The sequence below is a fragment of the Canis lupus genome, chromosome 38 (genome assembly GCF_011100685.1).
Source record: "Canis lupus familiaris isolate Mischka breed German Shepherd chromosome 38, alternate assembly UU_Cfam_GSD_1.0, whole genome shotgun sequence".
Classification (NCBI taxonomy): domain Eukaryota; kingdom Metazoa; phylum Chordata; class Mammalia; order Carnivora; family Canidae; genus Canis; species Canis lupus.
In genome coordinates, this window is record NC_049259.1 from 2,308,222 (window position 1) to 2,334,434 (window position 26,213).

A 26,213-nucleotide genomic window follows, 5' to 3' on the forward strand; every position below is an offset into this window, starting at 1 on the left:
ATGAATTTAGCTCTGCAGGGAATTAATGGAGCAAGGGGTAGCATTCTGAAGCAAAGGTGGATGGAAGGCATCCTGGTCATGAGAACTTTCCCCACCCCCAAATTGTAGAGAGAGAGACCTCTCTCTAATAAGCATCACATAAACATCCAAATGCTTGGAAAGCAAGCCCTGGAACTTAGCTGAGCCAACTTTCTGTATGTCAGTGTTTGGGGTTCCTATCACTTTCCTAGAGCTGATTCCACATGCATGGATATAAGACCCTTCTCTGAATAGGGCTTGGCTTAGTGATCCATGTAAGCAAGTTTCCTGATGACATGTGCACGCACTTCCTACATAGGAAGGATGCAATTTTTTAACGGCGTGGAGGAAGAAAGGAGGAAAATAGTATTACATTTAAAACATCAGGGCAGCCCCGGTGGTGCAGTGGTTTGGCGCCGCCTGCAGCCCAGGGCGAGATCCTGGAGTCCCGGGATCGAGTCCCATGTCAGGCTACCTGCATGGAGCCTGCTTCTCCCTCTGCCTGTGTCTCTGCCTCTCTCTGTCTCTCTCTGTGTTGCACATGAATGAATAAATAATTAATTAAAAAAATAAAACATCATAAAAATAAGTATTTTCCAAATAAAATTTTCAGTGGGCCTATATCCCAGCATAAAACCTACAATTATTGCTTAGTTCTCCCTTCCCATCTTTATCCATGGTTTATATCATCCGTAGTTCTCGAAATGACCCTGGAAAGATGGGTATTTCATCTTTGTTTTATAAATGTGGAAATCAAGACTCAGGTTAAGTGATTGCAGCTAATAACACATGTTTGTCTGACTCCTTATTCTAGCTCAAGACAATTTTGCATTCCATTGCTTTCATTTTGTTACTTAAAGAGGGCTTTTTTTGTTTCCATATACTTATCATACGGATCTCTTCAATAGCAGCTAACATTCCATTGCATTCTTAAACCATTGTTACTCACCCACTTCCTATTCTTGGGCATGTAGGTCGTTTCAGGTTTTCCACTGCTGTGAACAATGCTGCTTTATATATTTTTTGTTGTGTTGCTGCTTTGTTTTCTTCTTTTGAATTATTTCTCAGGAGGGTATCACTGGGTAAAAGGGTATAGACATTTATATATTTCTAGCTATTTATATTACTGAATTGTACTAAGTCATTGCATCTTGAAAGAGAATATTTTGTACTTTCACCAGTACCCTGTGAGAGGCATAAGGCAAGCCTGGGTGGATTCACCAGTGAAAACAGCCCTTTGTGCCTCTATCTGCTTGGGGATGTCCTGGGGCCATATGAGACTCCCTGAAAATGATTTATGACATAATCCAGAACAAGATTTCACATGGGATAGTGTGATCCCCTCCTTCCCAGGAAAGGCTCCCTTAATTAATTATCTTTTTCTTTTTGCAGTCACAAGATCAGCAGGTTTTTCAAGCAACTGACACTTCCTTCTTGTTTTAGACTGTAGCTCTCCATTCCTGTGTTGGGAAAAGGTGTAGCAGCTGTGAGAAAAGCCTACACTCCACCTCTTGGGTTTACTGTTCCAAACTAGGTGCAAAAGGGTCAGAATATATTCCACCAGGAAAGGAAGTCCTGATGGAGCCGAAAAAGGCTTTAGAAGGCAGTCAAGAGGAAGTAAAATCAGGAAAGTCCTACCAGAAAAAGAAAGCCCTTTTTCAACTGGTAGAAGGTAATTTTGAGAGATATACCAATATCTCTGCATCTTACTTATCTTCTGTGGCAAAGTACCATTTGAACTTATTGAAAGGTTTAAGCTGAAATTATATGGCACATAAAAGGTACTCAGATGACAGCTGTTGTTATTAGTAGTAGTAGTAGGCATGTAGCCACAGCCTAGCCTAGCCTGAGCAACAGTGCAGTTGGCATTGTGGGAGAAGGCACTGAAGACAAGCAGAACTGGTTGGGCTAGCTCTTCCTAGTTCAGGTGACCTCAGGCAAGTTTTAATCCTCTTTGAGGCTCAGTTTCCCCTCTGTGAAAAGGAGGTTATGAACTTACCTACAAAGTTTGTCTTATAGCCCAGATGGGAGTTTGTGGCAGGCAAATAGTAAGTGCTCAATAAACAGGAGATATTATTTTGTTTAACCCTGTTACAGTTTTTTTGTTTGTTTTTTAAGTAGATTCCACACCCAGGGTGGAGTCCAATGTAGGACTTGAACTCATGACCCTGAGATCAAAACCCTGAGCTGAGATGGGAGAGTTGGATGCTTAACCAACTGAGCCTCCCAGGAGCCCTGGAGATATTATATTATTAATTCACAAATCTATCAATAAATGTGATCAACAGTACTCATTTCTGCAGCACATATACTAATTAATACTGGAACGATACAGAGAGGATCAGCACGGCCTCCACCCAAGGGTGACATGCAAATTTATGAAGTGTCCTATATTTCTCTGATTTAAAATAAATCTACATGTTTAGTAAATTTAAAAACAAATAATAAAAGTGATCAATTAAGTCTTCCCCTACATTGAGGGTGGTTCTCAAACTTCGATGTGTATAAGAATCACCTAGGATCCTTGTTTTAAATGCAGGTTTTCAGGCTCCCCCCAGAAATTCTGTTTCCATCCCTTTGGTATAGCTGGGGATCTGAATCTATAACTAAATTCCAAGGTGATTTATGTTGTGGGTGATCCATGAATCATACTTTTTGAGAAACACTGTCCTATGGTCTCAGAGAATAAAAAGAAAAAAAATTTTTTCCCATCATGAATACACCATTAAAACTCTATAATATGCAGATGTGAAATTAAAGAGATCAGAATACTGACTGATTCTATTTTCTTTTTTTTTTTGATTCTATTTTCAAGAATGGGTGGCTCAGGTCCCTATCTCAGGATCCTGGGATGGAGCCTCTGTGACAGGCTCCCTGCTCAGTGGAGAATCAGTTTCTCCTTCTCTCTCTGACCCCCTTCTCTCCCCCCACTTGTATGTGTTTTCTCCCAAATAAATAAAAAAATCTTAGAAAAAAAAGATGACATATAGTTCTTGCCTACTTAAAGGCTTCTGAATCATCCTAAAGCAACATTTTATTCTTTTAACACTCATGATATAGATGAATGTGTGTAAACACTTCCTTCTCAGAGTCATTTCAGTCCCTTGTAGATACCTCTCTCCCCTCTGTACTGGGGGACTTAATCATCTCCCCCTTGGAATGTTGACACACATTACCATTTCAATCTTTCGTTATTTTATATTTTGTTTGCGCTATTTATTTATTTATTTATTTATTTTTAAATATTTTATTTATTTATTTGAGGGAGAAAGAGCATGAGCAGGGAGTGGGGGTGGGGATGGGAACAGAGGCAAGCGGAGAAGCAGGCTGAGAAGCAGGCTCCTCAACGAGCAGGGAACCCAATTCAGGTCTTGATTCAAGGCTCAATTTGGGACTCAATCTCAGAACCCCGGGATCATGACCCAAGCGGAAGGCAGATACTTAACCCACTGAGCCACCCAGATACCCGTTTGTGCCTTTTATTTCCCCACCTGGGCCTTAAGTCCAAAGGTAGGGACCAATGTCTTTTCTGGTTCTCTATCTCCCATAGGCATCTTGTAAAGCCTTTGTACATGATATGTGTTTCATAAGTATGTTTGAATGAACGCAGATATACTTAACCATAGACTAGTACTCATTGATAAGTTCTCTACCACAGGAGTGGTGCAGAATAATAGTTCTTGTGAAGGGTAAACTATTAGGCTATTTTCATGTTTAGAGTCAGAGCAGGGTGCAGATCTTAGGCCTATGAAAGAAAGTGCTAGAATCCCTCTGAGCCTGTTTTCTCATTTGTACAGTGGGAATAACATTTACCTTGCAGAGCTGTTGTGGGGATTAAGAGAGTGTTCACAAGGTTCCCAGAAAAATGCACAACACCTGCGTTCTCCTTCAATGGTAACTGCTTGCTCTTATTATCATATCACAGAATAATAGATACAAATGCCATATATATCTGACTTCAGATGTAAAATAATAAACAACTGATTCTCTCTGAGCTGAGCTGATATTTTCTTTTTTCTCTTCTTTCATTTATTTTTTTTTTTAAGGTCTAGCCTTTTCAGCTTTAAGTAACAGACTGTCCAGAGGTTTTCTATGGATTCCCTATAGAGATGGAAAAGGACACAAAGCAGCCATTTTACCAGTCCTAGGCTTTCACACAGAGCAGTACAATCAGGGTTTAAGTTTACACTCCACAAACCTCCTCTGTTCATAAGCCATGATTATTGCAACTTTTCTCCCATACTAAGGAACAACAAGTACCCAGAAGGAAGAATATGCATCCTACCTGAAATGAAATGCAGAAACTTCCAGCTTTTTCTGCTACAGAGAGGAGATTTACCAGACCCAGGAAGGAGCCAGACATTGGGCTCTCCTATGCAAGTCTCAGGGATACTGTGAGAAAAAGGGACACAAGAATGGCCATCTCTTTGGTTTTACTCTTTTTAAACATTGCCATTTAGGTATCAGATTCTGTGCTATGGAGGAACTAACACACACAATTTTGAATAAAAATAGTAATTACCATTTTATTCATAAAGGCAAAAAATTGAAACAACTAAATCTCTAAGAATAAGGTAGATAGTGGGTAAATAAACCATGATATATTCACTTGATAGAATGGTAAGTAGTCACTTAAAATATTTACTTAGACATATTCCATATGGAATAACATGGAAGATATAATTAATAATATATGGATAATGATTCTGAATACATTTTAAGTAAGAAACAATAAAATTTAGTATAGACTCAGAGCTTTCTCCAACTGACAAGTGATGCAGACAGAGCCTTCCCAGTCCTGTCTGCCTCTTAGGAGAGCCAATAAGAAGCCTGTATTTAGGTGGTGGGATGGTGATGTCATCGACAATCCGGCCAATCTCCCTGATGATTATTTGCATAGTTTACTTCTCCTAATCCAACAGAACTCAATTTTTTATTTTTTTATTTTTTTATTTTTAAGGAGAGCATTGAGTGGAAGTGGAAATCTCTAAAAGAAAGGGAGGAAAATCACATTAACATAGGAATATTTATAATGATGTTGGTATCAAAATACAGGGATGGAAATTATTACATCTGATCTCAGAGAGTTCTTTTACCTTCTAAGCAAATCACCTTTCTTAGTATGTTAAATTTTACAATAGCTGACCACTATTACCCATTTGATGTTTAAAATGGTTTTTAAGGAATTTCTACAGAGTAGGAAACAATTTTCTTGGATAATCTGCAAATTTCTTGCTAATGGCATAAAGAGAAGCCTTTGAAAAAAAGAAAAAAACCCTATGCTTACCTGTTGATCTTGGCACTTTATCCTCTATAATCAAAGCCTCTTCAGTTTATCAAGCTAATTGAACTGGCTGTTGACAGGGAACAGGATTCCATAACCCTGATCTTTATCATTCTTGCTTGTACACTTACTGGTTTAGTAAATTTGATACTACCAGGAATGCCCCCCTTTCATTATCCTAACTGGGATTTCCTTTCACAAAAAGCAATAAGCTTAGTGGCACAATTCTACTTTTTTCATGTGGCAGACTAGGGGCTTAAATATGTTCATTAATTATTTTTGTTTCATTCAGGTTTACTGAGCACATCTATGTGTCAAATATTTTCACACACATTATATACTTTTATCCTTAGGATAACTTAGATATTATTAGTGCCTGTTCATAGAAGAGAAAACCAAGGATGAGGGAAGTTAAGTGATTTGGTTGCCTGAGAACATACAGGGAGTAATTGAAATGAAATTCTCACATGGATGGTCTAACACCCTTCTTCTTCTGACAATACCATGTCATTTATTTGTAATTAACTGGCGGTGTCAAAGCAGAATGGAAAATGCTACTCTTACATACCAAATATAATCTCTTGCATTGCGAATCTGTACATTTTTGTCTTATCTTGAGCATCAGAACATACTATGTGCCTGTGTTTTTCCAAAGAAGCCTAGAACGATAAAATGATCCACCTTTTAAACAGGATTTAATCAAAGTCCTTTCAGGTTCTATTTATCTTAGGTACTCAAGAATTTACTGTGGTTAAGGAAAAAAAAATTTTTTTTAAGATTTTTCGTTTATTTATTCATGAGAGACACACAGAGAGAGGCAGAGACACAGGTAGTGGGAGAGGCAGGCTCCCTGCAGGGAGCCCGACGTGGGACTTGATGCTGGGTCTCCAGGATCATACCCCAGGCTGAAGAGGGTGCTAAACCACTGAGCCACCAGGGCTGCCCTATGGGTAAGGAAAATTTGCCATCAACTTCAAACTGGCAGCTGTAAGTCACACAGGTCTCTTTTAGACTTCCCACCCAAACTTCTTTGGCAGTAGTGTATTCATTCTATAATATGACCTCAGAGAAAGATGAGATGGATGAGAAACATTTGAATTCTCAAGGTTAGAATCCTTGAAGTGTAATGTGTAGCACTTCTTTTGTGTGTGTGTGTGTGTAGCACTTTTGAAACTGGATGACATCTCTGATAATAGCTATGGCCCTCAGTCTGTGCCAGACAATGTCTAAATGCTTTACATTTACTACCCAACCCTGTATAAAATAGGTACTGTCATTATCCTCACTTCCAAATTAGGAAACTGGGGCATAAAGAGGCTAGATAACTTGGCCCCAGTCACATGGTGAGTGGAGAGCTGAGCCAGGATTTGTCCTCAAGCAGTCTGGCCATAGAGTCTGAGCTCTTTTTTTTTTTTAATTTATTTTTTTAAAGATTTTATTTATTCATTCATGAGACACACACACACACACACAGAGGCAGAGACACAGGCAGGGAGAAGCAGGCTCCATGCAAGGAGCCCGACGTGGGAATCGACCCTGGTCTCCAGGATCAGGTGCTGGGCTGAAGGCGGCGCTAAACTGCTGAGCCACCTGGGCTGCCCAGAGTCTGAGCTCTTAAAACTGCTATGCTACACGGCCTCTCCAAATCGGAATATATAGCATTAGCTGATTTCATGAAATGTACCACAGGCTTTTTTTGTTGACCTGCATTATATCTTGCTAAATATGGCTAAAATAGGAAATTTGACACTCATGCTATGTATATATGATAATATAAAAATTAAATTTAAGGCCAACTTCACATAGAAATGGGGCATAATTCAAATGATAATGGTCTCTGCTTTCTTAAAACCTTACAATGATTCCCTCCACTTTTTTTTTCTTGCTTCCAGTCAGGTCATGAACTTGTGCTCACCACGTGTGCAAGGCTACCACTTACCTCCCAGCCTAAGACTTGCTGAGGATCCGTAGGGGTCCCTATGCTTCTCTAGGGTGAGTCAGGAGTCAAGTAGGGGGCAGCAGACTATCCTGCCTGACATTCCGCACACGGGAATCTGCTCCCACTGGTTCTGCCTAGTCCTACCACGGTCTCCACTGGCATTCTGTCTTTCCCTCATCATTGAAAATACTAACAGGGAGCGCCAGGGGAGCTTTGTGTTTCCGCGTTGTGCCTGATACTGTGTAGTGGATGTAGGGGGTGGTTCCGCGTTCCCAGCCCATCCTAAATTCCTATCTTCTAAAAATGGAGCTGCCTAGTTTAGAAAGTAGCTGCCTGACTGAAGTAAATTCTTAACAATTTAGGCTCTTCTAGGATACACATTAAAATGAGTGGTTGGAATGGGAAAAAGGACAGAACAGAGTCAGGAAACGCATAGCCTGGTTAGGACCGAAGCGAGGCTAGGTAGCATGGCATGATAGGCGTAAAAGCGATTGGTAAACTGTAAAACACTTTAGGGATCATCACTGTGACTCACAGACTGAGTGGCCCCTTCACTAGAGCCTGAGCCAATGAATGTGACTCAGATGATGGCTTGCATCAGAATTACCTGGAGGGCTTATTAAAACAGGCTTCTGGGGTCACCTGGGTGGCTCAGGTGGTTAAGCTTTGGCCTCTCCATTTCCAGTCAGATTGTGACCTCAGAGTCCTGAGATTCAGCCCTGCCTAGGGGGTTCTCTCTCTCCCTCTGCCCCTCCTCCCTGCTCTCTCAAATCAATCAGTCAATCAATCTTTTAAAAAAAACTAAAACCCCCAGACTTCTGGGCTCTCTATTTCTGATTCTGTAGGTCTTGCTGGGGTCCAAGAATTTGTATTTCTGTTAAGTTTCCAGGTGATACTGATGCTGCTGGGTTCCAGGACCATTCTTTGCGAACCAATGGTCTAGGCTGCTGGATGGGCAAAAAGCATCCTGTCCGTAGTAAGCATACAGTAGACACTCAGATGGAGTTTACTCTGCTCCATATCTTGGTGGCCCCATTATTTACAGTTGTCTGCCTCCAGATTACTAGCACAGTTTGGCTGAGATTTATGTTAAAAAAAAAAAAAAAAGAGAGAGAGAGAGAGAGATTGTATTCCTTTTCTTCTCTTCCATATGTATCAACCTCCTGCCATTAACACGCCTTCTTATTTAAAAGCCTTTTCACAGTTTGGATTATTGTGTTAAATAATCCAATACTTTCTAATTTCTGAGCAGGAGTCTAAACCTCATCTAAGATAGTTGCTTTAAAGTGGGAGAAGGGGTGATGGCACAAAAGGTCACTCACCCCCGGCCCTCTGCATTTGCTGCTCTGAATGCAGGCACAGGTTTGTGTTTCAGACCCTGTATCCCAGGGGGGATCAGTATCTCCCTCCCTGAAGGGATGCATCCACGTAACGTGCCAAGTTAGAGCAAGACGCACTGATGGTCAACATCCCTATGTCGCCCCCTCCCTGCCACATAACACGAGTGGGTGGAGGTGATCCCGAGAGAGCCTTTTCTGGTCTGAGCCTTTCCGCTCAGACCGCGCCCGCCCCGCGCCGCCCCGCCCCGCCTCCCCTCCCCTCCCCTCGGCTCCGCAGCCCGCTCTCCGCACCGCGGGAACGCGCGGCAGAGCCCTCCGGACCGCTCCCGGGGGCCGCGCGGTGCAACCAACCCTAGCGACGCGGCCGCGCGACGCCCCCCTCGGCCCTCCGCGCTTCCCATTGGCTCGTTGCCGCTGTCACTCCCGCCTTTCCCCTCGCGGGCGGGGTAGGTTGCGCGCTCGCCGCGGGCTGGGGCCGCGGCCGCGGCTTTGCAGCAGGCGGCGCGGCGGGCTGGGAGCCGGGAGCGGGGCGCGCGGGCGGGGCGGGGGCCGGCGGCGGGGCCGGGGGGCCGCAGCCCGCGCCGAGGGCGGCCGCCGAAGACCTGCCCGGCCGGCTGCCCGGTGCCCTGCCTCGCCCTCGCCCTCGCCCTCGCCCTCGCCCTCGCCCTCGCCCAGCAGCGCGGCCAGCCGGGGGGGATGCGCTGTGCCGCCCAGCATCCCTCCGCCCTGCCCGCGCCCCGGAGCAGAAAGTTTGGGGGGGGCGGGGGCGGGGGCGGGGGCCGGGGCCGTCTTCCTCCTCCCGCTCCAGTGACTGCCCAAGGACTCCTGCCGCCCGGCCTCGACTGTGACCTGCCTCCGCTCCCCGGGTCGTGATGAACCATTCCAGGCTGCAGCCAAGGCTCCCTGTCCTCGCCCCTCCCTCACCCTCCTTTTGAAAGATCTGTTTCTTAATTCAAGAGATCGTGACCCGCCGACTCCTGGGCCGCTGGGCCTGGTCTTCCGAGTGTAAGAGGGGGTGCGGTCTCCCCAAGACCGCGCGCGGAAGGACAGATTCCCCTTGCCGACCCACATACACCATGAAGAGGTGCAAATCGGATGAGCTGCAGCAGCAGCAGCAGCAGCAGCAGCAGCAGCAGCAGCAGCAGGGCGAGGAGGATGCAGCTGGGCTGGAGGATGCCGCGGGCCACCTGCCGGGCGCGGACCTCCGGCCCGGGGAGGCCGCGGGTGCCAACTCCGCTGGCGGGCCAACCTCGGACATGGGCGCTGCCGCGGCGCCCAACCCGGGGCCCCGAAGCAAGCCTCCTGACCTAAAGGTGAGCGCAGACCTTGCCCCGGCGAGCCCAGCCCGCGACTTAGCTTTCCCCGCCCCAGCGGAAGCGCTTTCGCGGGATGAAAGTGATGGGGAAGCCAGGCAAAGGTCAGAGAGGATGTTCGGCCAGAAGCCTGGGCTGGACGTCAGGTACCATTTGTGCCTCCGTCTTGCAGCTCCATTTCAGGCCTCTGTGTCTGTTCCTCATTTTTCCGCAGACGCTCTAGTGACTCACCCACCCGAGATTGTTTGAATTATGTGTGTGAAGTGCTGTTCGCAGACAAAGGGCTGGAGAAATCCAAGATGCTAACTAAAAAGTTGACATCACTTTCCCTCCGGTAGGATGGCAGGGGAAGAAAATTGCCGCGTGGGAGGCCAAGCAGAGGACCATTCATTTCCTTTGCTGAATTAGTTTTCCTCCTTTTGGGACCTTCCTGGATGAAGCTCAGTTTGTCCATCTGTGAAAGGGGAGTGTGGATTTCTTGCCGTTAGGTGGAGCCAGAGGTTAAGCTAGTGCTTGGAGATCCCCGCCTGCCTGCTGAACCAACCCCCAGGGTGGAGAACTGACAGGTGGCCAAGCGGTGCTTGGGCTGGTTTGGGGCACACATGCTGAGCCGGCAGTTAGAACCAGAATCGGAAAGAGCCGATCACGTGCAGCTGGGAGTCTTTTATTTTCCGCCTGCGGTTGCCGAGACAATTATCGAGCCATGTCGAATATGTCTCTATATTAATTAAGACAGCAGCGGGAATAAATAATGCACCTTTGCAGGAGCTGCCACAGGGACTGCAGGCTCAGGATTTGCAAGCCGGCTCACCACCGGGCTGAACGAGATGTCAGCCCAAGGAAGGAACTTAGATGCCTTGGAGATTGATGCCTCGGGGGAGATACTCTCCAGAGGGGGTGCAAGGTCTGGGCTAGGGGAGCAAAAGGACTCCATTATGTTAAATAAAGCCTGTATCCTATGGCAGCAGCCACTAAGGAGCTTACCAGAATAAGCCAATGACATTCCTCGTTTGGCCTGAGCGGCTCAGAGTCAGGAAGTCAGAGCGCAGGTGAGTGTGCTCTTACCTGTGTGTGTTACCTGTCTGTGTGCCTTGGGGAGGGATAGGAAGGGAGACAGCTTGCTCCTTGTGTGTACTTCAGAAAGCTGTGGAACTGTGGTAGTTATGTGAATGTGACCCCTGGTTCCACTGCTGCCCTTTTCAGAGGTTGAGGGCAAGCCTTCTATCGAAAGATGAGCTCTGCTGGTTAGGCTCTGCACAGGAGATTCTTGCTTCCATCAGGCCCAAGAAATCCTTGGTGTCTGTCCTAGCTGTCACCTCTGAGCCCACCCTGTGTGGTCAGGAGGTGTGGTTCCTATCTTAAGTGAGATGTTGAAGAGAAACGGGTGCCCTTCATGTTGATGTTGGAAGGAGGTGAGCCTTCTGCTGCAGACTTCAGCCTGATTCCGAGCCAGCAAACCCCGAATCTATGGCCAGCTGGGACCCTGGCCCTGAGTTTCTGAGAAGCTGCCTGTGGAAACTCCCCCACTTTCCAGCCTGGGCCAGCAGTGGAAACCGCCAGCTCCACTCATTTCCCTCGGTTGCCTACATGAGCGAAGGTGGGCTGGTTGTGGTGTGGGGGCTGCGGTGTCTTTGTCTCTAGATATTGCTGCCTTAAGAAGCTCGTTCATCTCTACCCTCCTATATCATCTCTCTCTCTTCTTCATCTTTCTTTCTTTCTTTCTTTTTTTTTTTTTTTTTTTTTTTTGGTGACACCATTTTGGGGTCAGGGCAGACACAGCAGCAACCCTACACCTGATATTAACTGCTGAACTTCTCCGAAGCAGAATTAAGATTCCATGTGAGAAAAAGAGCCTCACCCTCCCACCCCCTACCCAAATACATCACCAGGGTAGAACACAGCCATGTGGACCCAGGCTGGCAACAAGGAGGAGAGAGTGTAGCCACTGCCTGCTTGGTGGGAGTGTGGGGAGACACGCAAGGGCCTTTTCCTGTTTATCTCTGTCTGCTTTATCAAAACATGTTTACAGGGTAGGGATTTGGAACCAGATCTGAACTTGGGAGCCATTGGAATTTGATTTGCTGGGTGAACTCAGGCAAATCACTCAACTTTTCTGAACCTTTTTTTCTGGGGAAAAAAAAATAGGAATATTGAAATGTGTCCAGACTTGGTTTCCAGTGCTGGAAAAGTTGTTTACCAGTGGTGGCAGTTTTCCAGTGACAGAGAAGTTCCACAACTGGCTCTAGCACTGGGTGGAGGCAGACTTGTTTTGGAGATGGTGGTGGTACCAGAAAGGGGCAAGTTTAATTTTTGTGTAAAACCCCTCCTGCCCCACACCTGTGTTTGGCCTAAGACCATCAGCAGCTCTGGTTTTGTTTTCATTTTAAACTTTGGAGATAGGGACTTTTGGTCTCTTAGTCCCACTTCTGTTTTCTTGTGACAGCTCCAGCATTGGGATAGATTGAGCACATTGGAGGGAGTCATCTTGTGAAAGGGGCAAACAAATAAGAGGCTTTGTCAGAAGTACCTCCATGGCAACGGGGGGGGGGCAGGAGGGAGTTTAGTCTTTGCCAATGGGATCTGAGCGCCCAAACTAGTGGCAACCACAAGTTTCGGGCACTCCTTTCGTCTCCCTCCCCTCTCCTTTGGTGTCATGGAGCATATTACCCTGCGCTGTAAATTTCTGCTACAGTGGTCTGGGATTTGTGATTATGGCGCAAGAGGGCCAGTGAAAAGAAGGAAACATAGTTACAGAGCAATCTTAAAGGAGCAATGATATCATTGTTACTGAAAAATCACCTGAAGGGGCACCTGGGTGGCTCAGTAGTGAGTGTCTGCCTTCGGCTCAGGTCGTGATCACGGGGTCCTGGGATTGAGTCCTGCATCAGGCTCCCCACAGGGAGTCTGCTTCTCCCTCTGCCTATGTCTCTGCCTCTCTCTATGTGTCTCTCATGAATAAGTAAATAAAATCTTAAAAAAAAAAAAATCACCTGAAAAGGGACATTGCCCCATAGGAGGCTCATGCAGTTACTTTGGGGGCCTTCTTAGCTGCTCCACACACTTGATGTGAGTGACACCCCTGCAACAGGAGCCCACAATCCAGAGTCCCACTGCCCAGCTGCTTGTGGCCTGGCTAGGTCCTAGTTCATGTATTAATTCATTTGTCATCATCATCATCCAGTCCTTTGTGGCTACCAGATTCCCTGCTGGTTGGGAGGACAGGCCCGGACAGCTGGTAACAGAGAGAGTAGACTGACCAAAAGTACAGTGGAATTCTCTAGCAAGAAAACCCAGCTCCAGTAAGAATGAGAGTGGCGAGGAACTCACGGGAAAGGAACATGGAGCACACATTCCTATTCAAAATACAGCATGTGGTAGCTGTTGCCTGAGGCCTGGGATGAGTGGCTAAGCCCAAGAGTCAGCTGGTTCTGTCCTGAGTCCTAGAAGCTTCAAGGCAAGGAGGAAATCACCAACTCTTTCATCCCTTCAGCCATGAGGAAGGAAGACTCTGGGTGTGCTGGCCAGAGGCTTTCCCCTGATACTCTTTTTCTTTCCCAAAAGCCCCTGTGAGTACTTTCCCCAGGGATTTCTGGGCACTATTAATATTTTACCCAGAAGGAAAAAGTGGGGGGTACGCTGAGGTCCGTTATTACAGTCCTGGTTTGAAGTGCTTTTAACTGAAGACTCATGTGAGTTCCAGCTCCTGTCCTTCCATTTACACCATGCACTGGCCTTCCTGCCTATTCACGTGAAGATGAGAAAAAGCAAGTAGAAGCCAAAGAGCTGGAGGAAAGCCCCAGGCTGGGACTGTGTGGTTCTCCTTGCTGGTTCACCACCTTTCCTGGCCTACATGGGTGCGTGAGCACCTCTAGAATGGCCTGTGTTCCTTCAATACTCCTGTAGAGAGTCCTCTGGGGAAGGGATGGTGAGTCAACAGACACTGAACAACTTTAGTGGAAAGGCACTGTGCTAAATTGTGAAATAGCACCTGTACAGAAAAGTGTCTGAAAACATATATGTACAGTTTACAACAGCAAAACAGACACCCCATCTACCTCCCACCCTAGTCAAGATGGAGAACATTGACCTTCCCAAAAGCCCCTGCTTGTTTCTCTGTTCTTTTGTCTGACTTTTTCTTTTTTCTTTTTTTTTTAATTTTTATTTATTTATGATAGTCACAGAGAGAGAGAGAGGCAGAGACACAGGCAGAGGGAGAAGCAGGCTCCATGCACCGGGAGCCTGATGTGGGATTCGATCCCAGGTCTCCAGGATCGTGCCCTGGGCCAAAGGCAGGCGCCAAACCGCTGCGCCACCCAGGGATCCCTGACTATTTCTTTTTTTAAGTAAGCTCTACAACTGACATGGGGCTTGAACTCATGACCCCAAGATCAAGAGTTGCATGCTCTACTGACTGAGCCAGCCAGGCACCCCTTATTTGTTTTTTATTTTTGTTTTTTTATTTTATTTATTTTAAGGCCATAGCTCTTGATCACATTTATGGGTTTCAGTTTCCCCACTTCCTCAGTGAAGGAGAAGAATGTGGGTGGGATGAAGGAGTGCATGTGCTCTGGGACTCTAGTGGAGGCTTCTGGTGGTAGAGTTCTAGTTCAGCTGTGGAGGTAATGTGTTCAGGTTTGCTGATAGGCCAGGATAGATTTCATCAGTGAGGTAGGATTGCTGTAGACCTAGGATCAGGGGAAGGGGAAATTCATTCTTTGGCAACAGCACTACCTTGGCCTTCCAGATAAGCTCCCAGTCAAACAGGGTGAAATGCTTGCAAGAAAATCATCCATCAGGGCAGCCCCGGTGGCCTAGCGGTTTAGTGCCGCCTGCAGCCTGGGGTGTGATCCTGGAGATCCGGGATCAAGTTCTACGTCAGGTTCCCTGCATGGAGCCTGCTTCTCCCTCTGCCTGTGTCCCAGCCATTCTCTCTCTATCTCTTAATTAAATAAACAAATAAAATCTTAAAAAAAAAAAGAAAGTTTTTGAAAATCATCCATCAGAGGACACATATATTTAAGGGTACTTTGATCATCATTCGACGGAGTCAGAAACACATGGGGGTTGATCAGAAGAGATGGGCTGAGAGCAAGATATTTTTTTAAAAGATTTTATTTATTTATTTAAAAGAGAACACTCGTGTGGGGGGAGAAAGAGAGATGGAGAAGGACGAGTAGACTCTGTGCCGATTGCGGAGCCAGATGTGGGGCTCTGGGCCCCACAACCCTGAGATCATGACCTGAACTGAAATCAAGAGCTGGAGACTTAACTGACTGAGCCACCCAGGTGCCCCTACAGGGAGCTATTAAAGAGAGAGTAGAATTTAAGGACTAAATAAGAGAAGAGGGACTTTCTAAATGGAGAAGTCGAATAGCAAGTGCCAGGGGCTTTGTGGAGCCAAGGGTCCTTTTTGATTAGAATGCAGTTGTGCTTTCAGCCTTGTAAATAGGGATAGTATAGGGGTGGGAAGAATGCTGAGTTGCCTGGTTTTTACCCCACCAGCACCTGATGCGCAGAGGGCAGGGGTCCTGAGGCCCAAGATTGCTCTAGTCCCACCCCCTCTGCCTTTGATAATATTCGGAGCAGCCTTGCATATGGGCTCTGGAGGAATTGACCGATGGAAAAGCATGTGGCAAAGGAAGCTCTCTGTTCTCCTGCCACATATCGGGTTCTAGATGAATTCACAGCTGCCCTCATAGTGCTAGTGGGAACTGTCTTGCAGGCTCAGTTTTTACAGAATGTGCTTCTTTTTATGTATCTGATTGTCCTTAGCTGCCAATCCCATTAGCAACATCATCTCCCTCTCCCTCAAAAAGGAATTAAAACATCGGATAAGATCTGAATTTTGGGTGGAAGTTTTATTATTTTTTTTAAGATTTTATTCATTTGTTTGACAGAAAGAGAGCACAAGCAGGCAGAGCTGCAGGCAGAGGCAGAGGGAGAAGCAGGCTCTCTGCTGAGAAGGGAGCCCCATGTAGGGCTCGATCCCAGCACCCTGGGATCATGACCTGAGCTGAAGGCAGACACTTAACTGACTGAGCCACCCCAGTGTCCTGGGTGGAAGCTTTTTTTAAAGCATAAATGTTAGGAGCTGGGGGGAAAAAGGCTCAGGTGGCTTCTCAGTGGTAGTTTGGGAAGCCAACCCAAAATTCTTCTCTGTTTTCATCTCTTCTCTAAGGAATGGCATCTCCCTTTGAAATCCTCACAGACCAGGAAGGTATGTTCTTAGAATGAGGCCAAGACTGGACACAGTCTCCCTCTATCACCCAAACACCTAAGCCTCTCTCCATGTTAAGAAGTTAGAGCATAGTTATTGAGAAATGGCAGGTATGTTTTGTGGTTGTGCGAGAAAAGCAATATTTGACTTTTCAAATCAAGTGGCTATAAAGGCTTCTTTTTTCCAGCCAAGTTAACTGAGTCATGTCCACGCTGGAGAACGAAGCCGGCTGTGAGCACATGAGTCCTGACCCAAGCCGTGCGTGAAAAGACAGCGTACACACTCAGGCTCCTGGGCCTCTGTTCATCTCCTTCCAAGCCAGCTCAGTTTTGGCAGTTACTGGGATGACATAGACTTAAGATAAGGTTTTGAACTGTAGCAGGAGGGATCTGGGTTAGACACAAGAAAAAAGCTGCCTGACTGAGCATTTTATGTCTTTGGAAAAGGTCGTTGTCTAAGGATTAAATCCTTTCTAAGAGGGTTTTGTAGGCTTGGATAGTTTCTGCTCAGCAAATAAATAATTATGCAGCAACTGCCAGGTAATATTAGGGACACAAAGATAGAGATGATATAACTCACTCCTGCCCTCCATTCGCTCATATTCTCGTTGAGGAGTCTGTCCATAAGCAGGTGAAAAGTTGGACAACAGTTTGAGAGAGCTCTAAAAGCCCTTGTTACAAGGTACATGATTAATTGCAAGGTGAGTGGTGCAGATAATGAGCTCTCTGGAGTTCAGAGCAGGGTGATGAGACCTGACCTGGCTGCATGGAGGGGCAGCTGGTGAAGGGTGGGGAGGATGATGAGGGGCAGAGAGGACACAGCATACAGGTCACTTTTTATTTTTTCTAAATATTTTATTTATTTATTCATAGAGACACACAGAGAGAGAGAGAGAGAGAGGCAGAGACACAGGCAGAGGGAGAAGCAGGCTCCATGCAGGGAGCCTGACGTGGGACTCGATCCGCGGTCCCCAGGATCACACCCCAGGCTGCAGGCAGCTCTAAACCGCTGCGCCACAGGGGCTGCCCACAGGTCACCTTTTAAATCTCTGGTGCTGGTATATGTTGAGCCGCTTCTGTGGGGGGGATGCAGCCACCTTCCCAGCCTTCCTTGGGGCCTGGCAGAATTCTCTAAGTGATGAAGGAAGGAAGCATGAAAGTACAATTGAGAAGGGGGAAGTCGTTTTCCCGTGTTGAGATGTTTAAGTGTCAGCTGGGATTCTGGGGAAGAAAAAATGATTAGAAAAATCTTTCATCACTGTGTTTCTTTTTGTCATTGTTGTTTTTAAGGATTTTATTTATTTGAGAAAGAGCACACACAAGACAGAGAGAGAACACACCAGCAGTGGGGGGGGGGGGGCAGATAAAGAGGGAAAAGCAGACTCCCCGCTGAGCAGGGAGTCCAATGTGGGGCTCGACCCCAGGACCCTGAGATCATGACTTGAGTCAAAGGTAGCTGCTTAACCGATTGAGCCACCCAGGCATCCCCCATCACTATGTTTCTCACAGAAACCCCAGACAGGCCTGAACACTGCTACTCCCTCCTCTCCATCATCATCCTGGTGGGTGGCAGACCTGGGGCCAGGGTTCCTCGCCAGCTCCAGCCCCAGGCTCCCCACCCAAAGCTTCTTAAGGGCCATTGGAGACTTCCGCAACCCACTTTGTATCCCAAGAGTAGGACTCTGTGGGTTTTTACAGCGATTAGCTCTCTAATGCTGGCCCTGTTTCCATAGAGACCCTATAAATAGAGGAACGTTGGCGACCTAGGCTTGCTAAGGCTCACGGTGACCCAGTCACCCCATTGAACCCTCCCAGCCGACGCGATGGTGGGGCAGAGGGAGTTCCAAACCCAGGTAGGAGGAAGGGCTACTGTCAGGTAGCTGACAGGTGAGCTGTCAGGTTGGGGTAATTAGCTATAGGTTAGCGTGACTTGTTAGGATCCTCCTAGCTTTTCTGGGAGTTAAGAACATGGGGACCTGTAGGAATCAGAAGCCACTTTTGGCTATTTTTAACCAGATGGTGCCAACGACACTGTACCCCAAAGCATTTTACTTTTTGGTCTCGTGCAGCTGCGTTTGCAGATTTTGGAGCAAACTTCCTCTTTGGGGGGACCCACACCCAGAGAGGAAAACGGATAAAGCCTGTTTAGAGACCACAGCCTACTCAGGAAGGATCTTTCAGAAATCATCCAGTGGCAGCCCAAGGACGGGGGTCCTTTCTGCCCTGAAAATCAGTTCCAGAGGAGGGGAGAGCAGATGCCTCAGCCTTCACCTCCCCCGGGCTTCAGCACCTGTCCTGGGAAGCCGTCCTTTCTGGCTAGCTCCCAGCCTCCAGCTCCGGGACAGTTCTCTCGCGGTCTAATCAATCGGGAGAGCTCTGTTTACATCTCACCCCTAACTCTGAAACATCTCAGCTCTCTTCTAATACATGGCTTCGTTTGGCCACCAAAATGGTTTCTGGCAGCTGGGGAAAAGCAAAAGTCAGTGTGGAAAAGCAAGTGACATTTAGTAGCTGGAACCTGTTAGTCAGAGCAGGTGGTGCTTTCTGCTGCGTTGGTGGCCAAGTTCCCTGAAGCTAGTCACCATGGTTTTCCTCATTTCCAAAACTTGTGGCTGGTTATCTGCTGAGTTGTTGATTTTGTGTGTTTGGGTTTTTTTTTTTTTTTTTTTTTTTTTTTTTAACACTTACCACATTATGTCAAAACTCCTCAACCATTTCCTCTCTGACACTTGCATGCAGAAGCACCCCCAGCTTTCTGGCCTTGCACTTTGTAAGTGGGGGACAAGCCCTTCATTTGAAGCAACACCCCCCTTCCCATTGTTCTTTCCCCTCGTGCTTCCTGCAGACTTTAGCAGGCTCCTTGGTGCTGCTGGGGCAAATGTCCTACAGTTATCTAGCCACTATCTTTGGCTTTCCTTTACCTGCAGAACAGATGAGGAAGGTGTGAACTGAAGGCCCACAGTGGTTGAAGCCCTTACCCTCATCCCACAATGTAGCACAGGCAGATTGACCACCATAGTTCAGGGGACCCATCTTCCCCTGGCCCAGGCATTTTTGGTTTGTTTTAATCCTGCCCGTGAGACTGTTCTGAGATGTCTGTAAATACTGCATCTGCTTTAGTCTTGCAGTCAGTGTATGAGCCATCAAAGATAAATCAGACTGGAGGTTGGAGGCTTGTCTGTGTAACTTGGATGAGCCACTGCACTGTGCTGTACCTCAGTTTTTTTAATCTGCAAAACGGAGATGCTGATACCAGTCCCATCCTCCCTCCTGAGGCTAAGCTAGCATCAGCTTAGAATGATAGCATAGGGCAGTCTGGGTGGCTCAGCGGTTTAGCGCCACCTTCAGCCCAGGGTATGATCTTGGAGACCCGGGATCAAGTCCCACGTTGGGCTCCCTGCATGGAGCCTGCTTCTCCCTCTGCCTGTGTCTCTGCCTCTCTCTGTCTCTCTCATGAAGAAGTAAATAAAATCTTAAAAAAAAAAAAAAAAGGAATGATAGCATAAATTGGGAAGCACTTTTGAAAAATGCCATATGATTTTAAAATAAATTGGCGAAGGACTTTAGGATTTGAGGCAACAGAGCAGACAGTGGTGGCTGTTGGCCACAGCACCTCCGTTTCCTCCATCCGTTTCCCAGGGCTTAGGGGGAGGAAATGGCTCAGAGCTCTGGGACCTCTGGTGAAGACTTTTGAGGGGACCTGAGCAGATATAGAAGATGGACCTTGGAGTTGGAGAAGCTGGGTCAGAAGTGGTAGGGAAAGGACACAAAGACCTGGAAGGAATGCTTGAAGGACAATTTGTAATATGTAATGTGACTGTTTGGCAGAAGCAGCTGGGCAAATGCCAGAGCCAGCTGGCCCCATCCGTGATGCCTGGAGGGGGGTCTGGTATCAGCTTGGGCCTGAGGAAGAAGGAGTATCCTGGCTGTTCCTGGTCTGGAGGCCACGGATCTGGCCATTTCCAAATTGATGGCAGAGTGTGCTCCCTGGTCTGTCTGCCCTGGACATGTTGGCCCTGCCTCAGGCTGGCCCTGTAGGGATGGTAACTCCCATGGGACTGAGCAACCTAATGTTGCCAGGGCTGCCCCAAAATTAAATTCTTGAGAAGGAATGGTGGTAGCCTTCATTTCCTCATTGAAAAGTGGAAATGTTATTACTATTGCTTTTATTAGTGTCTGGGAAAATTAAGTAAGATAATGTAAAAGGAAAAACATCTTGAAAACTGTAAACTGTGGGGCAATTGTGTGGCTTAGTCAGTTAAGCACCTGCCATTGGGTCAGGTCATGATCCCAGGGTCCTGGGATCGAGCCCCACATCAGGCTCTCTGCTCAGCGAGGAGCCTCCTTCTCCTTCTCCCTCTGCTTGCTGCTCCCCCTGCTGTGCTCATTCTCTCTCTCTGTCAAATAAATTTTTTTTAATCTTTTTTTTTTAAGATTTTAATTATTTATTCACAGAGACCTACAGAGAGAGGCAGAGACATAGGCAGAGGGAGAAGCAGGCTCTGTGCAGGGAGCCCGATGTGGGACTCAATCCCAGGACCCGGGGATCATGCCCTGAGCCAAAGGCAGGTGCTCAACCACTAAGCCAGCCACCCAGGCGTCCCTAAAAAATCTTTAAAAGAAAAAACAAGAGACACCTGGTGGTTCAGCAGTTGAGCATCTGCCTTTGGCTTGGGGTGTGATCCTGGAGTCCCTGGATTGAATCCCACATTGGGCTTCCTGCATGGAGCCTGCTTCTCCCTCTGCCTATGTCTCTGCCTCTCTCTGTGTGTCTCTCATGAATAAATAAAATCTTAAAAAAAATAAACAAAAAAACCTCACTGTAAACCATGTGTCCCTGGTGTCTCTGGTGGATTGTACTGATGTCACATATTGGGTCTGTAAAATGGGTAATGGAAGGGCCCTGCCTACTTTGAGGATTGTAGAGAGACTCAAATGAGGCCAAAAATGAAAATCCTAAATGTTTACACAAATACACAGTAGTATAGTTACTGACATCCAGAGGCCCATGCAGCTGTCTCCACAAACCATCCAGAGGTGTAAAGAAACAATAAGAGGTGGGTCAGTTAATTCAGATCTAAACATGATTTTTTTTTCTTGGTTTCTGTGTCTAAGGTTTTCTGCTCTGTGAGTTTGTTTCTAGAAAAAAAGAAAATTCAGGCCATGTGACTCTTTGGACTTTTTTTTTTTTTTCCTTTGGACTGTTTTTTAAAAATGAGTCTGTCTCATGAGATTATGGGTTGCTCCTCACAGATGGAGACATGCAGTGCCTCACTGAGCCCCAAATGGCCTGGTTCTGAGTTTCCCTCTTAGGAGTCACAGAGTGTGGGTTCTTACCTGGTCCTGCACATCCCAAGCCTCGCTTTGGCTCCAAAGCTCTCTGCCTGAGGCTCGGCCTGGCCAAAGAAGCCAGCGCCCTGACCACAGGCTGTCTGGCCCTGGCCTGAGCAGTCCTGCCTGGGGAACAGGAGAGCTGAGAGGAAAGACTGGGACCAGGGCAGTGCTGGGCTGTGGGGCCTATGTGGTTTGTTCCAATCTCAGGGGAAAGACACTTGTTTAGATACCTCATTCTAAAGAAGTGGTCACATTATTGACTACACGGTAAGACATGACCTTTATTATTCATTTTTTATGTTTACCAGTTTATTATAAAGGTATTATAAAGGATACAGATGACTAGTAGGATGGAGAAATACATGGGATGAGGTCAGTCTGGAAAGGTCCTGAGTACAGGAGCTTCTGTCCTGATGGAATTAGGGTGTGCCACCCTCCTGGCACATGGATGTGTTCAGCAACCTGGAAGCTCAAGTAAAGTTTATTTTATTGCCAACCATATCAGGAACGAGACTCTGTTGGTGGAGCATGTGACTCAGTCTCAGGGTTGTGAGTTTGAGCCCCACATTGGGTATAGAGATTATTTGAAAATAATAAAATTTAAAAAAAGGAATCAGATTTGCTATAAATAACAGAAAATCAGGGATCCCTGGGTGGCTCAGCGGTTTGGTGCCTGCCTTTGGCCCAGGGCGCGATCCTGTCGACCCGGGATCGAATCCCACATCGGGCTCCCAGTGCATGGAGCCTGCTTCTCCCTCTGCCTATGTCTCTGCCTCTCTCTCTCTCTCTCTGTGACTATCATAAATAAATAAAAATTAAAGAAAAAAAGAAAATCATACTAGAGTTCTGTAGACAAAGATAGGTTTGTTTATTTCATGCAGCCAGAATCCCAAGATAGGCATTCACAACTGCTTTGGTGGCAGCATAGGACCATCAAGTTTCCAAGCCTGTTGCTTGCAGCTCTACCATGTGTGTGACGCCCTCCATCATCAAGCCAGTCATCTTATAATTGCAGGATGGCTGCTGCATGGCCAGACATTACGTCTACATTCCAGATGGGAAGAAGTAGGAAGGGTGAGGATCTTTATTAGGAAAGCAAGTGTTGCTAGAAACTCTCAACCTTGCTTTTCATTGGGTTAAGCTATCATGTAGCTACTCCTTGCTGTAAGGGAGTGTGATGGAGGAAGAATTTTCAGCCAGGTGCATGAAGACCAGGCAGTTTGGTTCGTAAGAAAGGAATATATCTGCACTAGGCACTTAGTGGTGTCTACTGCAGCAGTATGACCCCGATTTTCTCGGAGAGCGTTGCAGTGAGGCATCTCTGGAAATGGCTGCCTGGTGGTCTGAAAGAGCCAGTGCAGCTTGAAAGAGGAGCTTACGTAGAAGGAGGGAGAGACCAGAGGGTAGGCTGGGTCAACCCAGAGGGATACAACCCTGGGAGCCGAGTGCTATTGGTGTGTGCCACTGAGCCCTGGACTAGCCATGAGATACCATGACTGGCAACCCTGAACCATGTGTTAACTGGGGGGGCCATTGGGTGGGGTGGGGTGGGGTGCAAGGTACCCTTTTAGGCATGATGGGCCATTTACGAGGATCTTGGGGATTCAGACACTTAGAGTTTAGCTCCACCAGTCTCCCTAGAACAGACTCACCCCCACCACCGCCCCACCACCCCGCCCCCAGCTCTATCCCCAGCACCTGGGCATTTCAGAGCTTTCCACTCACCAGGGTTCTTCATCTTTCCTCCTTAAGAAAATCCAGCAGCTCTCAGAGGGCTCCATGTTTGGCCACGGCCTGAAGCACCTGTTCCACAGCCGGCGCCGGTCCCGGGAGAGGGAGCACCAGACGTCTCAGGATTCCCAGCAGCAGCAGCAGCAGCAGCAGCAGCAGGGCATGTCGGACCATGACTCCCCGGACGAGAAGGAGCGCTCCCCGGAGATGCACCGCGTCTCCTACGCCGTGTCCCTGCACGACCTGCCCGCGCGGCCCACGGCCTTCAACCGCGTGCTGCAGCAGATCCGCTCCCGGCCCTCCATCAAGCGGGGCGCCAGCCTGCACAGCGGCGGGGGCGGCGGGGGCGGCAGCAGGCGCAGCAAGAGTAGCTCCCTGGAGCCCCAGCGCGGCAGCCCCCACCTGCTGCGCAAGGCCCCCCAGGACAGCAGCCTGGCCGCCATCCTGCACCAGCACCAGTGCCGCCCCCGCTCCTCCTCCACCACTGACACGGCCCTGCTGCTGGCCGACGGGGGCAACGTGTATCTCCTGGCCGAGGAGGCCGAGGGCAGCGGTGACAAGGTGAGGGGGCTCAGGGGGGCTCGGTGGGGCCTCTGGACCCTGGAGGCGGGGTGAGGTGGGGGCTGAGCTGGGGGCCCTGCCTGGCGCTTCCCCAGACCTGCTGCCCACAGAGCTCTCTGCCCTGTTGCAGGAGTCAGAGGTAGGCCCGAGCCCCAAGCAAGAGATGGTCCCCAAATGGTTCATTTCTGTGTGTCTCTGGGTTTTTCAAAATAATATTTTGCTCAGGCCAATGTCAATCCTAGCTCGTTCACCTTAAACGTGCTATCGAGAAGCAATAAATGCGGTTGGTTAAGAGCACAGGCTAGCACCAACCCTGGCTCTGCCACTTGCTAGCTGCACCGGTCACTTAACCTCCGTGTACCTCAGTTTCCCTGATTGAAAAACGAAGATAATAACAGTAGAGTTGCTGTGGGATTGGATGGGTTCATATTTGTATAAAATACTTGGCATGGAGCATGGCACAGTATTGTTTTTATTATTATTACCAACCAAAGAAGATAGGAGAGGAATCTGTTAAGGGTTGTTTGGTAAGGAGAAAATCTAGTGTGGTACTTCCTGAATTTCTGTCTTCATTCCTTTGTTCACGTAACAGGTACTTACTGAACATTTGTAACAGTAAATAGGCTGGAGGTGCAGTGTTCACACAGCTTACTGAGTAGGAGGGAGGGGGATGGGCAGATGGATAGAATAGGGTGATAAGGTTGTGATAGAGGCTTTGGGGGACAGGGAGAGGAGAAAGAATTGGCAAAGACCTTGTAGAGGAAGCCATGGAGTTGAATCTTGGAGTCTGATTTAGCCAGGGAAGAACTAGGGGAGAGAGGAGAGAAGGTGTAGCAGGTACAGAAGCTGGTGAGCTGGTGCAAGGGGCTGCTGGGCTTCACTGTGACAGCTCTGTGGGGAACTGATGGACAGGTAGGCAGAGCCCAGATCACAAGGGTAGTGTGAAGCCATGGGTGTTAGGTGGGAAGCAGAGGGAGGCAGTCCCTCTGGATCTCACTGTAGGACTGGGAAGATAGACTAGGAAAGGGAGCAAGAGTGAAGTCAAGGAAACTGTTTTTGGAGCTCCTGGAGTCATCTAGGCTGTAGTGAGGATGGAAAGGAGACAAATTCAGAAGGCTTTCAGAAGTTGGAATCAATAGACCAGCGAGAAAGCGAAGAGGAAGCTAAAGGGAGGGAAAGAGTAGAGGATGATTCCAGGGTTTCTGGCTCACCAATTTGAGGGACGGGACATCCTCTAGTTGAGGAAATACAGGAGTGGGAGCAGGTTTTGGAAGACAAGTGATGAGTTCACTTTTGGACACATTGAGTTCCACGTGCCTTGGGAGCTGTCCGACTGAAGACCCCCAGCTGGCAGTCAGGTTCACAGGGGAGAGATCTGGATTGGGCTGGCACTCTGAGAATCAGTACTGAGCTTGAACTCAAGGGTATGGAAGAGACCCTTGAAGGGCGTACATGGAGTGAACAGGAGGCCAAGGACAGATCCAACATATAAGGGACAGAGGAGCCAGACATGTAGGAGTTGTCCTGGAGAGAGATGACGCTGAAGCAAAAGGAGGAAGGAGTTTTCAGGAGGAGGGAAGTAATCAACAGAGTGAAGTGTAGCAGGAGTGACAGTCCCATCAGGGATCGGAAATGTACGCAGGTGGTGTCAAACAGTGGGGGTCATTGGTAACCAGCAAGAAACCGGTTTCAGTGGATCAAGGAGATGGCAGTGGGAGCAGCATGTGTTGCTCATCTGGGGAGAAAGGACAGCACATACTGGCCTGAGGGATTTTGGGTTTTGTCAGTTTTTTAAGGGTGGTTGAGGAGAGCTGCGGACCACATAGGGCCTCACCAGCCAGGAATAAGACTTCTGACTTTTTTCCCAACTGAGACAGGAAGTCATTTGAAGGCTTTTGTACAGATGCGTGACACCTTTTAAGATGACTGTGGCTGCTGTGTGGAGAACAGGCTATGAGCCAGGGTGTGAACCTGGAGTCCAGCTAAGAAGCTGTTGAAATCCTCCAGGCATGAGGTGGTGGTGGCTTGCAGCTGGGTGGGAGCAGCAAGAGGTAGGGAGAAGGGGCTGGATCCTGGATTCACTTCAGAGCTTGAGCTACATCCATCTCTGATGGATGTGGAGCATAACAGAAAGGAAGCAGGCAAAGATGGCACACAGGCTTTTGGCCTGGCAGCTGGAAAGAAGAAATTGCCATTAACTGAGTTGGGAAAACAGGCAAATGGAACAGATACCCGGCAGGGGTCATGGGGGGTAGAAATCAGAGCTAGGTTTTGGACGGGTTATGTTTGAGATGGCTATGTCACATGCTTGTGGAAATGCCAAAGAAGCAATCAGATGTGTGTGTGGAGTCCTGGGGAGAGATCCAAGCTGGAGACATATATTTGGGGATTTTCAGTGTATAATAGGATTTAAAATGATGGCACTGGACCATTTGCAAGCATAGTTTCAGCTGTGGGGAGTGTTTTCCAAGAGTGAG

The 26,213-nt window shown here is 47.6% G+C and overlaps 1 protein-coding gene and 1 non-coding gene across 4 annotated transcripts in view; both read left to right on the top strand.

The window, feature by feature from the left end:
* The first annotated feature begins 2,313 nt into the window (after positions 1-2,313).
* On the top strand, positions 2,314-2,416 carry LOC119868100. Its single transcript, XR_005385870.1, has one exon. It is a non-coding gene; the product is annotated as a U6 spliceosomal RNA (small nuclear RNA).
* Positions 2,417-9,336: 6,920 nt separating this feature from the next.
* Positions 9,337-26,213, top strand: part of TMCC2 (transmembrane and coiled-coil domain family 2) — a 41,152-nt gene continuing 24,275 nt past the window's right edge. Inside the window, exons 1-2 of one of the 3 annotated variants that reach the window (XM_038586015.1) lie at positions 9,337-9,894; positions 23,197-23,736. In XM_038586015.1, the coding sequence (XP_038441943.1) occupies positions 9,658-9,894; positions 23,197-23,736 (777 nt within the window). In that variant the 5' untranslated portion in view covers positions 9,337-9,657. Of the gene's footprint in view, positions 9,895-9,955; positions 10,944-11,004; positions 11,492-23,196; positions 23,737-26,213 lie in introns of those variants that run through there. The other 2 variants (XM_038586017.1, XM_038586018.1) reach the window with 2 other exon arrangements.